This window comes from Leucopleurus acutus (assembly GCF_964270905.1).
Source record: "Leucopleurus acutus genome assembly, chromosome: 20".
In the NCBI taxonomy this organism is placed as follows: domain Eukaryota; kingdom Metazoa; phylum Chordata; class Mammalia; order Artiodactyla; family Delphinidae; genus Leucopleurus; species Leucopleurus acutus.
The window spans coordinates 49,707,565-49,724,495 of record NC_139162.1 but is presented as its reverse complement, the minus strand read 5'-3'; the positions used below and the strand labels follow the sequence as shown (position 1 = coordinate 49,724,495).

The window sequence follows — 16,931 nt, the reverse complement described above, 5'->3', positions numbered from 1 at the left end:
AGAGATAGACCTGTGTATACATGGGAATTTGGCACATGGTAAAGGTGGAATATCAAAACCAGGGAAAGGACTGGCTTCTTTTTTTTTTCTTTTCCCAGCTGCATGACTTGAGGGGTCTTATTTCCCTGATCAGGGATGGAACCCCGGCCCCAGCAGTGAAAACACTGAGTTCTAACCACTGGACATCCAGGGAGTTCCCAGGACTGGCTTTTAAAATAAATGGTATCTGGACAATTAGCTATATCTACCATAAATTCCTACCTTAGTACATTTTCAAAAATAAGTCTCATATGGATGAAAGAAACAAAATCAAAACTAGGAAAAGTATTAAAAGAAATGATAAACTATATGACCTTGGGGTATGGCAAGCCTCTTAAACACACCAAAAGTCAGGATAGATTGATAAATAGGTATGAATAAACACTAAGAACTTCTGTGTAAGAAAAATAAATAAATAAAGTTAAAATATAAAGTGCAAACTAGCAGGAAATATTTGGAATATGTGTAACTGACTAACAATTAGAATTGGAATCCATAACGTACTCTGACACATTAACAGTAATAAAAAAAGGCATACAACCATTGAAAAAATGGTCAAAGGATATGCGCAAGCAACCCACAGAAAACAAACTATTAAAGACCAATAAACTCACAGAAAGATGTTCTCTCCTTAGTAATCTGAGAGTTGCAAGTTAGAACAGTGTGATACTATCCTTTCAGGAAATGACTAATATTTACTCATCAACCAGGTCTCTGCTCAGATGTCCCTTTCTCTAAGAAGCTCTTTCCTGGCCCTCGGGCTGGATTAGGTGTTCCCTGCCCCACCCCCCTCCCGGGCCCTCTGGGGTCTCCTAGCCAGCCCTGTCCACTCTGGATCGTCACTGTTTGGGAAAGGGTTTGTCTCTCCCAATGCGTTGTGAGCTCCAGAAGGGCGGAGCGGGGCTATCGTTATCTGGGGCAATGTATGTGGAATAAGAGAATGAGCGAATGGGGAAACTGAGGTTAAGTCAATGACAGAGCTGGAATTCAAACCCAAGTCTGTACTGAGAGAAGGAACCTAGTTTGATTACCCGCCATCCCTTCTCCACTAAGCCCTGCCCAGAGCCCAGGCACACAAGAGGAGCTCAATAAGAGCACTGAAATCAAACTGCTCGGCAACGGGAGACGCTGAGGGCCAGAGGCGGACAGCTCTCTCCAAACCCAAACCTCCGCAGTCCTCCAGAACCATAGAGAGCTGCGCGAGGAACCGCCTCTCTCGATGCTCTACGCCTTTGGGGAACGTCAGGAGCGGGCTGGAGGGCTAGAGAGGCCGGAAGTGCGACCAGCCTGGGGCTACGCTGGCCGCGCCGGCGGTGGGACGCCTCGATCTCTCTCCTGTCTTTCCTTCGCGGCCCGGGAGCGAGGAGGTGAGTTCTCGGGACGCTGAGACCGCGGGGCTGGGTTGAGAGGGGCGTGGGGTTGAGACCGCCGGTGGCGATTGGCAGATGCAGAAGTCAATCAATCGTTACAATGTCTGAGAGTTTGAGAAGGTGGAGCGAGGGAAGGTTTGAGCGAGGGAAAGGCATCCTGGTGCGAGCCTTGGGGGCGGGGTGGACGGAGGGTTGGGGACAGTGGTCTGGCCTGGCAAACGGAAGGCGGGGAACAGTGAAGGCGGGGAGAATAGAAAGGTGGGACCCTGAAGGGTGTGGCGAAAGGAAAGTGTGTCCCGGTAAGGGGCGGGGCGAGCCGCAGGTGGAGGCTCGATGGGGCGGGGCCTTATAGAACCTGGGGCCCTGGGTGTCTGGACCTGGACGCGATGGAGCCCCTAGAGTTTTTTGGGGGGTACGGCTGTGTCTGGGGGTTCCTTCTGGGGACTGTCGATGCTTCGCTTGCGCCCGACGCCACGGCTTTATTTTCAGGCCCCCAGAAGGACCTTGCGATGGACGAAGAGAGAGTGGAGAAGCCCGCTGGCCCACCCACAAGGAAGAAATTCCTCATTCCAGTGGACGAGGATGAGGTCCCTCCTCCCGGGGTAGGACTAGGAGATGGGGGGACTGCTGGGAGGCTTGGGGGGTGGTTGGGAGGAAGGGGGACAGGAAGGGGCCTGTGGGACCACAGGGTGGGTTAGGAAGTGTTGGGGCCTGGATCACTTTGAGAAGACAGTCTTTTTGCCTTCTGCAAGTATCAGTTTCCTGTAAAAAGTCAAATGTCATGTTCAGGAGGGCTAAGGCAGCGGCTGCAAACTGGCAGCCAGGAAGTAGTCCTGAGATACGTTTTACGTGGCCAGAACCCTGGTTCTGCAAGGAATGAATTTATTGCTGATAGTTGAGAATTGGAAGGTTTGGCAATTTTAAAGAAATCTGCACTTTTGACATCTTTTGGTAAATAAAGCATCTGGCAACACAGAGATCTCAATCCTACAGGAACACAATTGCCTGGTGATAAGTAGTGGCTGCCACCTGTGTGCTAGGAAGAAAAAGAAAGTAGGCTAAGGATAGAGGGTGTGATGGGGGAGAAGAGCTACCTTAGATAGAACAGTCAAGGGAGGGCCTCTTGGAGGAGATGATGCCTTTGCCAAAATGTGAAAGAAGTGAGTGAGCGAGCTATGCAACATCAGGGGGGAAGGGAACAGCCAGTGCAAAGGCCCTGAGGCCAGAGAGAATCTGATAAGTTTTAGGGCAGCAGGAAGGCCAGTGGGGCTGGGGTAGAGAAAGCCAGGCGGAAGGCGTAGAAGGTGAGGTCCTTGAGGCAAGGGGGCAGGGGCAGATCTCTACGAGGCTTGAGGACTGAAGTGACAGCTTTGGCTTTTACTCTGAGTAGGAACCACCTAAGGGCTCTGAGCAGAAGAGGAACATGATATGACTCAGTGTGGGGAGCAGACTGTGGGAGGTAAGGGCAGAGGCAGGTAACTGGTGCGGAGGTGACTGCAGTGGCCCAAGGGAGAGAAGATGGTGGTTGGGACCAGGGTAGAGGCCGAGGAGGTGGGGAGAAGTGGCTAGATTCAGATTTTGTATGCCCTCTCACACCTCTCCCCACAGGCCAAGCCCTTATTCAAATCCACGCGGAGCCTGCCCACTGTGGAGACCTCACCCCAGCCGGCTCCTCAGACGTACGCCGAGTACGCCATCTCAGGACCTCCAGGAGGGCCTGGAGCCACACGCCCCATAGGGCCAGAACCCCTGGCAGGAGAGACCCCCAACCAGGCCCCCAAACCAGGAGCAAAATCCAACAGCATCATTGTGAGCCCCCGGCAGGTGAGGAGGGGGCTGGAGAAGTGGGGCTTTGGGGTTTCTGGTGGGAAACGTGGTTATAGGGAGGGCTTTCTAGTGGACAAGGAAGGAGTTCTGAGTTCTAGCCATTATGCGCTCAACAGCACCATTCATCCATTCAACTAGCGTGTGTGGGTTGAATATGCCCCATGTCTTAGCCTGTTCAGGCTTCTGTAACAAAAATACCATAGACTGGTGGTCTGAACACCGAACATTTATTTCTCACAGTTCTGGAGGCTGAGAAGTCCAAGATCAAGGCGCTGGCAGATTCGGTGTCTAGTGAGGACCCGCTTCCTGGTTCATAGACAGCCATCTTCTCACTGTGTCCTCACAGCGTAGGAAAGGGTGAGGGAGCTCTCTGGGGTCTCTTTTATAAGAGTGCTAGTCCCATTCGTGAGGGCTGCACCTTCATGACCTAATCACCTCCCTTCACCTCCTAATATCATCACATTGGGGGGGTAGTATTTCAACCTATGAATTTTGGGGAGACGCAGACATTCAGTCCATAGCACCCCAACTCTTACGGTTGGGGGCATGATGGTGTTCCTGAAGCTACATTTCCTGTTCCCAGGTTTGTCCATTTATTCAAAAACAGTTGAACACAGGCCCAAGTTTGAATCCCACTCTGCCACACAGTAGCTGTGTCATCTTGGGCATCATCTTGGGTGACTTAACCCCTCTGAGCCTTTAAAATGGGGGTTCACCCACTTACAATCCATAAATATCTTCAGAGGTTACCTGGTGCAGTTCTAAGCTCTGGAGATTGCAGATAAAGTCTCTGCCATTGACGGGGCTGGCATTCTGGAAGGAGAGAGCAGCAGTGTACAGAGATAATAATGGGACTCAAGAACATGAAATATGCCCCAAATTTTTAGCCATCAGGGAAACGCAAACCAAAACCACAATGAGATACCACGTCATACCCTAGAATCAAAAGGATAGACAATAACAAGGGTGGGGAGAGTGTTGGAGGAGTTGGAGCCCTCATACGCTGCTGGTGGGGATGTAAAATGGTGCAGTCACTTTGGAAAACCGCCTGGCAGTTCCTCAGACATTTAAACATAGAGTTATCATATGACCATGCAGTTCCACCTCTAGGTATATATGCAAGAGAAATGAAAATACGGTCAGCCTTCTGCAACCATGGATACAAAACCCGCAGACACGGAGGGCCAACTGTACTACGTCATCTGTGGATTTTGATATCCAGGGGGTCCTGGGACCAATCCCCTGTGGATACTGAGGGACCACTGTCTTACGTCCACACAAAATCTAGTACACAGACGTTCACAACAGCATTATTCACAATAGCCAAAAAGTGGAAACAACCCAAATGTCTAGCAAATGATGACTAGTTGTTTTCACTTAGCATAATGCTCTCAAGGTTCACCCATGTTGTAGCACGAATTAGTACTTCATTCCTTTTTGTTGCTAAATAGTATTCCATTGCATGGACATGCCACTTTGTTTGTCCATTCATCCATTGATGGGCGTTCGGGTTGTTCATATCTCTCAATTATTATGAAAATGCTGCTGTGAACATTTGTGTACTGCTGTTAACATGTTTCCAGTTCTCTTGGGTATTTATCTAGGAGTGGATTTGCTGGGTCGTATGGTAACTGTATGTTTAACTTTCTCAGGTACCCCCAACTGTCTTCTAAAAGGCTGCATCATTTTACATTCCCACCAGCAGTGGATGAAGGTTCCATTCTCACCATATCGTCACCACTTGTCATTGTCTGTCTTTTGGATTTCAGTCATTCTAATGGGTGTGAAGTGGACAAAATACTTCTTTAAAAATTAAAATTGGGATAAACAACAAGGTCCTACTGTATAGCACAGAAAATTATATACAATATCCTGTGATAAACCGTGATGGAAAAGAATATTTAAAAATGTATATATATATGTATAACTGAATCACTTTGCTGTACAGCAGAGATTAACATGACATTGTAAATCAACTGTGCTTCAATTTAAAAAAAAAAAAAAAATTGGATTCCGCCCCTCCCTTGCCCAAAGCCCTTCCATGGCTCCCAGTGGCTCAGGTTCAGATGGCCCAGAGCCTGTGGGACTTGGGACCCCTGCAGACCCTTCCCACCCCAGCTGCTCTGACCACTCCACAGTCCACCCCGAGAGCAGATACCACACCCTTATTAGAGCTGAATTCCACCTCACTTGGTAATTACATGTTCGTCCCTGAGATGCTTTTGTTTAATGTCTGTGTCCCCCACAAGGACAGGGATCTATGTCCTCTTGGTCACGGCTGTATCCCCAGCACTTAGACACACAGTAGGCACTCAGATACTTGAATAGATTAGAGCTTGACCTGCTCAAAGTATTTTGGTCTTGGGCTACAGGGTAGAGCAAGAGGCGGGGGTTTATTTATTTCTTTTGGCTGCGTTGGGTCTTCATTGCTGCGCGTGGGCTTCCTCTAGTTGCGGTGAGCGGGGGCTACTCTTCGTCACGGTGCGTGGGCTTCTCATTGCAGTGACATCTCTTGTTGCAGAGCACGGGCTCTAGGCGCGTGGGCTTCAGTAGTTGTGGCAAATGGGCTCAGTAGTTGTGGCTCATGGGCTCAGTAGTTGTGGCTCGCGGGCTTAGTTGCACCGTGGCTTGTGGGATCTTCCCGGACCAGGGATCCAGCGCGTGTCCCCTGTATTGGTAGGCGGATTCTTAACCACCGTGCCACCAGGAAAGTCTGTGAGGGGTGTTTAGAGAGAGGAGTCTGCTGGGCAGATAACAGGCTTTCGGGGCTCTGACCCTGTGGAGGGTCGCAGGCCACGGTGAGGAGCTTCCTCCTGAGGGCACTGGGAAGCCATGGCAGGGCTTAGAGCTGGAGAGGGGCAGCTTTGTGCTTTAGGAAGAGCCGTCTGGCTCCTGTTTGGAGGGTGGCCAGGAGGGGACACCACTGGGGCAGGAGACCAGGAGGAGGTGGGGTGGAGGCCATGGCAGTGGAGGGGGAGGAATTCATGGGGGATGCTTAGAAGGTAGATGTCCCACCTGGTGGATGAGGGGGAGAGGGAAGCATGTAGGACAAGGCCTGGGTCTCTGGATGGTGGGGCCGGCCCTGAGTTGGGGCTGGGAGGGGGAGCAGGTGTGGAGGCCAGTGCCGAGTGCAGTGAGGTAGATCCCTGGGGACAGGTGTCCAGTGGACCAAGGACACACGTGCTGGGGCTGGGGACAGGGCTGAGCTGGAGAGAGACCCAGGGACCCTTTAGTTAAGGCCTAGGGCCAGGGAGGAGGGGCCTAGGTCAGAGCCCCAGTACCAAGAACATTCCAGGCTGCGGAGGAGGAGGAGTCTGGGGAGAGGAGGAGGGCAGAGCAGGGTCACTCTGCTAATGGCTTCCATTCTCCCTCCCCCAGAGGGGCAACCCCGTGCTGAGGTTTGTGCGCAACGTGCCCTGGGAGTTTGGCGATGTGCTTCCCGATTACGTGCTGGGCCAGAGCACCTGTGCCCTCTTCCTCAGGTGAGCTCTGGGGGCCACCCACCCTCAAGATGGCCTGCGAGGGCTGTGCTCTGGGTGTTCTCGGCACGGCCCGGGCCTGGGTGTGACCCTGTGTGGGAGGCAGAGATCTTGTCTTAGAGGTGTCGGAAGCAAGAGCTGGGCCCCGGACTCTGGGTCTGAGGGAGGAGGGGCCGGGGGCCTGGATCCTGGGTCTGAGGGGGGAGGGGCCGGGGGTCTGGATCCTGGGGCTGAGGGGGGAGGGGCCGGGGGCCTGGATCCTGGGGCTGAGGGGGGAGGGGCCGGGGGCCTGGATCCTGGGTCTGAGGGAGGAGGGGCCGGGGGCCTGGATCCTGGGTCTGAGGGAGGAGGGGCCGGGGGCCTGGATCTTGGGGCTGAAGGAGGAGGGGCCGGGGGCCTGGATCCTGGGTCTGAGGGGGGAGGGGCCGGGGGCCTGGATCCTGGGGCTGAGGGGGGAGGGGCCGGGGCTCTGGATCCTGGGGCTGAGGGGGGAGGGCCCGGGGGTCTGGATCCTGGATCTGAGGGAGGAGGGGCCAGGGGTCTGGATCCTGGGTCTGAGGGAGGAGGGGCCGGGCGCCTGGACTCTGGGGCTGCGGGAGGAGGGAGACTCATGTCCTGGACACCAGGACTGGAGCCAGGATTTCTGTAACCGTCGCCACAGTTAAATAAGTTTCCCTCCACTCCTGGGGGCCCCTCTCCAGACAGGGGAAGTGAAATTTCTAAGTTCTTGTCCTCCCTGCAGTGTATGAGAGCTGCTATAGCAGAGATGTCCCTTTGTTCCTGGGTGGCAAAGCCACCCCACCCCGTCCGTGCCAGCGCCCTCTGTGGTCAAAGCAGGCTGTCCCGGGGCTGGGCCCTGCTTCCCAAGACCAGCTGTGCAGCACCACCCCCTGACCCCGGTATACACTCTCTAGGGTTTCCTGGTCTCCACCTGAAACCTAAAGTCCTTCTCTTCCTAGGTGAAGAATCCGGGGGTCCACCCTTCCAGGGAGTCAGAGCCAGGCATCCCTCACTGCCAGTCCCCTCATGCCCCTTTCTTGAAGGGTGACCTTGGGCAAGTCACTTAACCTCTCTGAGCCTCAGATCTGCCTGTGCTCCCCAAGCCCTCTGCCTTCCAGCAAGAGGGGAGAAGGGCTTCTGGGGTGTCTTAGCTGGAGACCTACCAACCCTCCCTCTCCCGCCCCCCAGCCTCCGTTACCACAGCCTCCACCCAGACTACATCCATGGGCGGCTGCAGAGCCTGGGGAAGAGCTTCGCCCTGCGGGTCCTGCTCGTCCAGGTGGATGTGGTAAGCAGGGGTCACTCCTCCATGGGCATCACTGCCCCCATCTGTGAAATGGGGAGCCTTGGGCCTCCTGGTTGCCTGGTAGACTGTTGAATCTCTTCTAAGGAGAAATGCAAGTTGGAACCCCAGTGGGGAATTTCTCACATCTGAGATGGACAGCTGTGTTGGCCAGGAGGTGGAGGGTCAGATTACCCGTCTCCTCCTTCCCCACTCCCTCTTCAACCAGGCCCTGCCCTCTGCCACTTCAATACTTCTTGAACCTGTTTCATTCTATCCTCACAGCCGGGCCCTGATCCAGGCCCTTTCCCCTCTTGCCTGGGTCCCTGCCCCAGCCTCTTTTCTTGTCTTGTGGCCTCCAGCTTCGACCCTGCAGTAGTCAGAGGGGTCTTCTGGCACACAGATCTGATGTCCCAACCCCTCCGTGATCCCCCAGTGCTCTCCATGGCCCGTGAGGCCCAGTGTCACCCGATCCCTGCCCAGCTCTCCTGGTTCATCTCTAAGCTTCCACGTGATCACCCTTTCATTTCACAGCCTCCATCCCATAGTGGTGAATTGTACTTCCTCAAGCCTTTCCCCTCCCTTCCTTTGCACACGCTGTTCCCTATGCCTGGAATTCCCTTTTCTGCTCTCTGTTGCCCTCACTCCTCATCCTCCTTCAGGTCCCAGCTCAGATATCCCCTCCTCTAGGAAGCTCTCCCTAATCCCCCAGGTAGGACAGACGCTCCTCTGGCTCTCCCACCCCAGCGCTGGCCACTCTTGAGTCATCACTGACTGAGGACTGTCTGTCCCCCTCATCACACTGTGAGTCCCAGGAAGGCACAGGGCTGTCCCGGTCACTGCTGGGTCCTGCACAGGCTGGGCACCCAGTTGGAGATTAGGGAGTGTCAGTTGAGTGATAGGCTCTTGGCACCCTAAGCTGCTCTGCTTCCAAGACTATAATTCTTTGCTTTCTCCCAGATCCCTCATTCTAATTTTCTTCTCTGCTCAGAAAGACCCTCAGCAGGCCCTCAAGGAACTGGCTAAGATGTGCATCCTGGCCGACTGCACCCTGATCCTCGCCTGGAGGTGAGATGGAGGCCCCCCTCCCAGGTCAGGCTCTATCCTGAGAGTTACTGCCCCTTCTGCCCCCAAATCTTCCCAGCCCTTCTTCCTCCCACGAACTCCCTGTGTGAGTCTGGTCCAGGCACTGCCTCTCTGGGCTTCAGTTTCTTTATCTGTAAAGTAGGGTCTTAATATCTTTGACGTACATCAAATCCCAGGACCATATAGGCACTTATGAGTTAGACATAAAATCTGGCTGAATAATTAATTTCAAGTCTAGGTTTCTAAAGACTATTTTGATTGGCTCTCCAATAGGGAAAAGAAGACATCCCTTCCTCACACCATAATCAGAACAAAATCTTGATAATTATAGACACAAAAAGCAAAACTACAGAAAAAGTATTCAAAGAAATCTTATAAAATATATATATATTTATTAGGATCCTGTGGTAGGGAAAGTCTTCCAAAACAAGACCCAAAACCTAGACACCATAAAGGAAAAGGTTACCCAATTTGAGTAAATTAAAAATTTAAAACTTCCAGATGGTAAGAGATACTGTAAACAAAGTTAAAAGACAAGTGACAAACTAAGAGAAAATACTTGTTATATATATATAAAACAAAGACTTATGATCCCTAATTTATATATGTATATATAAATTTTATATTTATACAGTTCAAATATATATAAATGTTTATATTCATAGGAGTATATTTAAACATTTATTACATATTTACGTGTATATATACATATATTTGCATATATATGTGTATATATATACACACATATATATGCAAATATATGTATATATGTGTGTGTGTATATATATATATATATATATATATATATATATATATATATAAACAGCCTCTTACAATTCAGTAAAAAAAAAAAAAGCCCGATTTTTAAAAGTCTAACGCAGGTTGCCAAGAACACATGAAAAAACTATCAGCCACACAGCTTATCAGGAAAAGTAAATTTTCAAAGAATGAGGTGTTATTTTTCACCCATTAATTTGGTGAAAACATCAGATGGATAATATGAAAGGGGCACCTGCATGTCTGGTTGGCAGGAGACTTCACTGGCTATTGAAACAGGAAATAGACACACTCTTCAACGCAGAAATTCCCCCACTCGGAATGTCTCCGCTTCGATCATCCCTCGCTGGGTGTGCAGATCCGCAGTGGCGTGGGCCTTCCTGGCACCATCCGTGCAGTGAGCTGCAGGACCAAAGAGCGTGATCGTTTAATTTATGTATAAAAGGAAGGAAAGTGAGCCGTGTTTATGAACAGATACAGATGTGAACAAACTGCAGGGGCTCCAAGCTGTGAACAGCGTTGAACCTTGGGAATGGCACAAGGGGAGGTCCTGAGGGGAGGGAGACTTCTATCCTCTGCCCTTCTCTTTTCTTCTGAACATGAAATGGTTAGTTTCTTTTGTTAAAGAATAGGTAGCATGTTCATGTAGTTAAAAAATCAGAGGTGATTATATATATACTGTATATATATTATATAAGTATGTATAAGTATTATAAAATGTAAGTATATAAATATAAGTTTATATAAGTATATATGAGCATATACATAAGTAATATATAAGTATAATACATTTATATAAGTTATATAATATATTTTATAAGTATATATAATATATACCTCTATCATATAAGTATATATATTAAGATATATAATCACTTCTGAGTTCTGAACTGCATATATAATATATATATATATATACCATTTTTATATTGCTTTCAGATACTGTATATGTGTATACAGTATATATATAGATGGTAGTATATGCCCTTAAAAGTCTCTCTCTTCTGCCCCTTCCCTCCCACTCTGCTCCCCTCACCCTTACAGGTCACCATTATTGTTGGTTTCTTTATTTCCTTCCAACATTTCTATAAAACACAAACACGTGTGAAAACATGTTAATTTTCTTTCTTAGACAGAAGTAAGCCTAGTATATATACTGTTCTGTGCCTTGTGTGGTCGTGTCATTTCTATATCTATATCTATATCAGTGTAGAGAGCAGCCTCATTATTTTTTATTTTTTATAGCTGTGTAGTATTCTAATAGTGTCCACATAAAAAAACTAATAGACTTTTTTTTAGAGAAATTTTAAGTTTGTAGAAAAATTGATTGGAAAGTACAGAGAGTTCCCACATACCCCCTCTCCCCCTGCACACAGTTTGTGCAATTATTTATATCTTGTATTAATTAGTGCGGTACATTTGTTACAACTGATGAACTAATATTGAGATACCGTTATTATTAACTGAAGTCCACAGTTTACATTAGGGTTCTCTCTTTGTGTTTACATGCTATGGGTGTGATGTGTCCATAGTTACTATTTTACAGAATAATTTCACTGCCCTGAAAGGTCCTCTGTGCTCACCCTTTTCATCCCTTTCTTCCCCCAACCCCTGGCAACCTCTGACCTTTTTACTGTCTCTGTAGCTTTGCCTTTTCTAGAATGTCATATAGTTGGAATCATACAGTATGTAGCTGAAATAGAAAAATCCACAGTTCTCCTCGTGTTTGGAAAGCCCAGTTCTTCATCCTGTGCGTCTCCTTTACTCCTCACACAAAGCCCTTCACTGCTGGCCACCAAATATGTGGAGGATTTTCCCCACACCAAGCAGTTCTCTGCCAGCTGGGTGTCCTACAGTTTAGCTCAGTTCTGACACTGTCTACCTGGAGATACCGTCAGATCCCACAGGTTAAGGGCTCGCAGCGCTGCCCCATCACACACACACTGCAGGCGCCAGTCGCAAGCCCAGGTGCTCTGACCAGCCGGCTATAGGTCAGGACCTCCAATGACCCCTTGCTCAGGTTTGATTATTTTGCTAGCGCAGCTCACAGAACTCAGGGAAACACTTCTGCTTACCAGTTCATTAAAGGATATGATAAAGGACATGGATGAAGAGGTACACAGGGCAAGGTCTGGGAGGGGCCTGAGCCCCTGTGGAGCTGGGGTGTGTCACTCTCCCGGTGTGGATGTGTTCGCCAGCCTGGAAGCTCCCCAAACCCCGGTACTAGTGTTGGGATTTTATGGAGGCTTCTCACGTAGGCATGATCACTTATTAACTCCATTTCCAGCCCCTCTCCCCTCTGGAGGATCGGGGGTGGGGCTGAAAATTCCAAGCTTCTAATCCTGGCTTGGACTTTCTGGCTACCAGCCCCCATCCAGGAGCCATCCAGAGTCACCTCAGAGGAACAAAAGATGCTCCTGGCGTTCTTATCACTTAGGAATTTACAAGGGTTCGGAGCTCTGTGCCTTTTTGGCTTCGTTGGATCTTCGTTGCTGCGCACGGGCTTGGTCTAGTTGCGGCGAGCGGGGGCTACTCTTTGTTGCGGTGTGTGGGCTTCTCATTGCGGTGGCTTCTCTTGTTGCGGAGCACGGGCTTCAGTAGTTGTGGCTCGCGGGCTCTAGAGCACAGGCTCAGTAGTCTGGCACACGGGCTCAGTTGCTCTGCGGCATGTGGGATCTTCCCGGACCAGGGCTCGAACCCGTGTCCCCTGCATTGGCAGACGGATTCTTTTTTTTTTTTTTTTTTTTTTTTATGCGGTACGCGGGCCTCTCACTGTTGTGGCCTCTCCCGTTGCAGAACACAGGCTCCGGACGTGCAGGCTCAGCGGCCACGGCTCACAGGCCCAGCCGCTCCACGGCATGTAGGATCTTCTTGGACCGGGGTATGAACCCACGTCCCCTGTGTAGGCAGGCGGACTCTCAACCACTGCGCCACCAGGGAAGCCCTGGCAGGCGATTTCTTAACCACTGCGCCACCAGGGAAGTCCTAGCAATAGGCTTTTAAGGTTCCTCCTATGTCTTTTCGTATCTTGGTAATTCTTTTGCTATTTCAGCTATATAGTATTTTCATTTTCAGCTGTATAATATTCTACCGTGTAGATGGACCAGCTCTGTAGCCCCCTAATGGTGGACACTTGGGTGGATTTCCAAGCTTTTGCTGGTACCAGCAACACTCCCACTACTGCCCTGAACCCCAGGAATGGGTATTTAGGCCAAAGGGTAAATGTATTTGTAATTCTGTGCCCTCCCTGGGGGTGTGTTACCTCTACACTGTTTGACTATTTGGAAAAATGTATTTATGTATTAATTGTATATTAAAACAAAAGCAAGTATAAAAATTGCTCTTTTTGCTGTGGGAAGTAACACAGTGGAGTATAGAGAGCCCAGCCAGGTGAGACAGACCCACTGAAGGAGCTGTCTCTCCTCCTCGCTGTGTGATCTTGGGCAATGCTGGTCTGTTTCCCCCCTCCGCGTAATGGATTGAAAATAACTGCCTTATAGGATCTCTCAGGAGAGCTTCTGAACATAAAGGGCTTTGGACAGTGCCTGGAATGCAGCTGGGACCCCACACAGGGTATATTTCCCATGTCTTCACGTCCAAACTAGGGAATGTTTTGGACCCATTAAGTAAATGAGATTGACCTCCGTCTGTGGATGTGGAAGGACGTCCTGGTTGTACTTGGAGCAAAAGTGAAAGCAAGGAAGCGGATACAGCGCGCTAACTTGTGTGTCCTGAACAAATGATGAATAACAATAACAATAATAATCCCCGCTACAGTGAGAGGAAAGCAACAAAGCCCATGGAAAAAACACAGAATTAGAAAACTGAGTGTTCCTTTCAAAAATATAAATCAACGTTTAATCAACAAACATTGCTCACTAGCTAGACTCTGAAGGCTAAGAAAATGCCTCAAGACAAATACTTTATTTATTTCCACTCAACTCAATATCCTCGAGTTCCAAAGAGAAAAAAGACCAGCTTTTTCCTGTTCCTTTATTCCACACACAGACAGTCCCTTTTAATGATTTAGTTGTTTCAACTACCTTTGAAACAGTTAATTACGTGTCAAAAAAACCCCAGTGCCTAATGGGAAAATGAATGGCGATCGTGAAGTTGGGTTAGTTGTGGTAAAAGATTCAGCAGTCAGGGTCCGGAGCGCTTTCCTTCTGAAGGTGCGCTACGTGAAAGACCTTCAAAGCTCCATTTTTCTTGGTAGTGGGAGCTGACTGCTTCCTGAGGTTGTCTTCCTGTGGTTGGGAAAAGAAATGGTACTTTTGGTTTCTCTCTCTCTCGAACCCGGCCAAACTCTGTGCACCGACCTCCCTCCCAGAAGAGCTAACATTTCTTAAATAGACTTCTAAGCGCCAGGCGTGGCACTTAGCGTTGACTCATTTAATTGTCAGCTTAATTGTCAATTGTCCCCCACTTTACAGATGAGGAAACCGAGGCCCAGAGAGATGAAAACCATTGGCCCAGGGTAACTCAGGTGGGAAGTGGGGCCTGAACCTAACTGGTCAGGCTCCCATCCTCTGGCCCTTAGTCAGAAAAGATGTGTTAAGATGCACCAAGCAAGGGTTACCGCCAGGGGGCATCTTGGGGGAGGTTGAGAACGTTCATTCCTCTGTACATTAGAGTCTGGAATTCTTGGAGTCAGCAAATGAAATTAATCTAAAACATGACCCCTCCTTCCCCTGACCCGAATGTCTCTCACCCCAGCCCTGAGGAGGCCGGGCGGTACCTGGAGACATACAAGGCTTACGAGCAGAAGCCGGCGGACCTCCTGATGGAAAAGCTGGAGCAGGACTTCCTCTCCCGGGTGAGGCCACCTCACCTCCCTGCCTGGGCCTCCCCCTAGCTCCTCCTTGGGGGTATGAGCTGCAGTTCTGATCTCGAGTCATACCTCTCCCTCCCCGACCCCACCCTCAGCTTCCAGTCCTTTCTCCTGCCCAAACAGCAGCGAGAGGGGTCTTCCTAAGCACAAACCTGATCCTGCCCTTTCCTGCTCAAAACCCTCCCGTGGCTCCCCAGTGCCCTCACCATGCTCTCCAAGGCCTTGCCTATTTGACCCGGCAGCCCCGTCTGCCCCCGCCCCCGCATTCTGTCGCTTCTCTGTGCCTGTTCCCTCTGCCTTGATTAGATGCCTAATCCCATCTTTCCCCCATCTCAGCTCTAATGCTTCCTTCTCCAGGAAGTCCTCCCGGATACCCAGGCCAGGTCAAGGGCCCCCCGCTGGGCTCCCTCAGTCCCAGCCCTATCTGGGTCACCATGTCTGGAACTGATTTGTCTCCCGAACTGGGCTGGGAGCCCCAGGAGGGCAGGGCTGGGGCTGTCTCGATCCCTGCTGTGTCCCCAGCACCACTGAACACTCAGTGAGTGCTCAGGGAATATTTGCTGAACGAACTGTTGAATCTGGGCTCCAATGATAGAGTAATGGAGGATGTCCACAGCCACCCCTGAGGTGGGTACTATGAGGACCCCCATTTGCCTGCAAACGGAGGCCCAAAGAGGTCAGTTCCCTTGCCCAGGGTGTCACAGGGAGTAAGCAGTGGGGCCTGGTTTTGAACTCGGGTCCAACTTCAGAGCCTATGGTCTGTGCCCAGGGCAGAACCAACTCAAGATAAATGGCGTTTATCTTCGAATCACATGACCAACACCCTCTCAGCTAGTTGGGGATCACTCTGAGATGACCTTTTTTTTTTAAAATTAATTATTATTTAGTTTTGGCTGTGTTGGGTCTTTGTTGCTACGCACGGGCTTTCTCTAGTTGCGGCGAGCGGGGGCTACTCTTCGTTGTGGTGCACAGGCTTCTCATTGCAGTGGCTTCTCTTATTGCAGAGCATGGGCTCTAGGTGAGCAGGCTTCAGTAGTTGTGGCTCGCAGGCTCTAGAGCACAGGCTCAGTAGTTGTGGTGCACGGGCTTAGTTGCTCCGTGGCATGTGGGATCTTCCCGGACCAGGGCTCGAACCCATGTCCCCTGCCTTGGCAGGTGGATTCTTAACCTCTGTGCCACCAGGGAAGTCCCTGAGATGACCTTTTAATCATCAGAACACATAATCAAAAAACATGCCCCCAAAGCATTTACTGAGCTCCTCCCGCATGCAGGGCAGTCTGGGGATACAGCAGCGACCCAGTGCCGCCCTCACAGACTCAGTCTTGTTCTCCTTTCTTCCAATCCACCTCTGCCCCCTCCTTCCCTTCCAGGTGACTGAATGTCTGACCACCGTGAAGTCAGTCAACAAAACGGACAGTCAGACCCTCCTGACTACTTTTGGGGTAACGAACAATTCCCTTGTGCCGACTGGCATTTCTACCCCCTTTGCTTTTTGAGGAAGCCCCCTGCGTCCCTTCTACCTCCCTGTCCTCTCCCCCATCCTTCCTGCAGGATATCAGTTCCTTCCAGGAATATTTTACACCCCTCATCAGCTGGGGCAGGGGAGAGTTTTGTGTTCATCTCCCCTGATCGTTCGCTCCTACCTTCCTCAGTCTCTGGAACAGCTCATAGCTGCATCGCGGGAAGATCTGGCCTTGTGCCCAGGCCTGGGGCCCCAGAAGGTAAGAGCCCTGGGAATGGGCTTGAGGGGTTGGGGGCAGGAGGGAGCCCCAAATAAATGGGACCTCAAACCTCAAAGTTCTGAGGTTTCAGAAGGCCCACAGTGCCTCTCCTACAGATGGGGAAAACCGAGGCCCAGAGAGGGTGTGGACCAGCCCAACCTCACACAGCCAGTCTGGGATAGAATCCAGATCAGGCTACTTCTCTCCTAGCCCCCCGAGTCCCCTCCAAGCTAGGAGGAAAAGAACCAAAAGCCCACTCTGATGTATCAAACAAATGGCTCATTTAATGACCGCTTCCTTTTCTTTCTCCCTCCCCTCCAGGCTCGAAGGTTGTTTGATGTCTTACACGAGCCCTTCTTGAAAGTGCCCCGATGACCTCTGCTGCCAAGGAGGCCCTTGGTGTAACAATAAAGCACTTTCCTGGTCCAGGCTCAGGCTGGTGTGCTGGTGTGGTCAGTGGGAGTGGGGGTCTTCTCTGCTCTCGCCTTCTGAGGGCCCAGGTGGCCACTTTCAGCTTGT

The 16,931-nt window shown here is 50.3% G+C and overlaps 1 protein-coding gene across 1 annotated transcript; it reads left to right on the top strand.

The window, feature by feature from the left end:
- Positions 1 to 1,258: 1,258 nt before the first annotated feature.
- On the top strand, positions 1,259 to 16,843 carry ERCC1 (ERCC excision repair 1, endonuclease non-catalytic subunit; the record flags this gene model as incomplete). Its single annotated transcript, XM_082863461.1, has 10 exons — positions 1,259 to 1,406; positions 1,899 to 2,011; positions 3,018 to 3,233; positions 6,615 to 6,718; positions 7,904 to 8,003; positions 8,989 to 9,065; positions 14,577 to 14,676; positions 16,062 to 16,133; positions 16,344 to 16,412; positions 16,734 to 16,843. 10 exons carry the CDS (start codon positions 1,259 to 1,261, stop codon positions 16,785 to 16,787), a joined length of 1,053 nt encoding a protein of 350 aa, XP_082719587.1. The 3' UTR covers positions 16,788 to 16,843.
- Between the last annotated feature and the right edge of the window lie 88 nt (positions 16,844 to 16,931).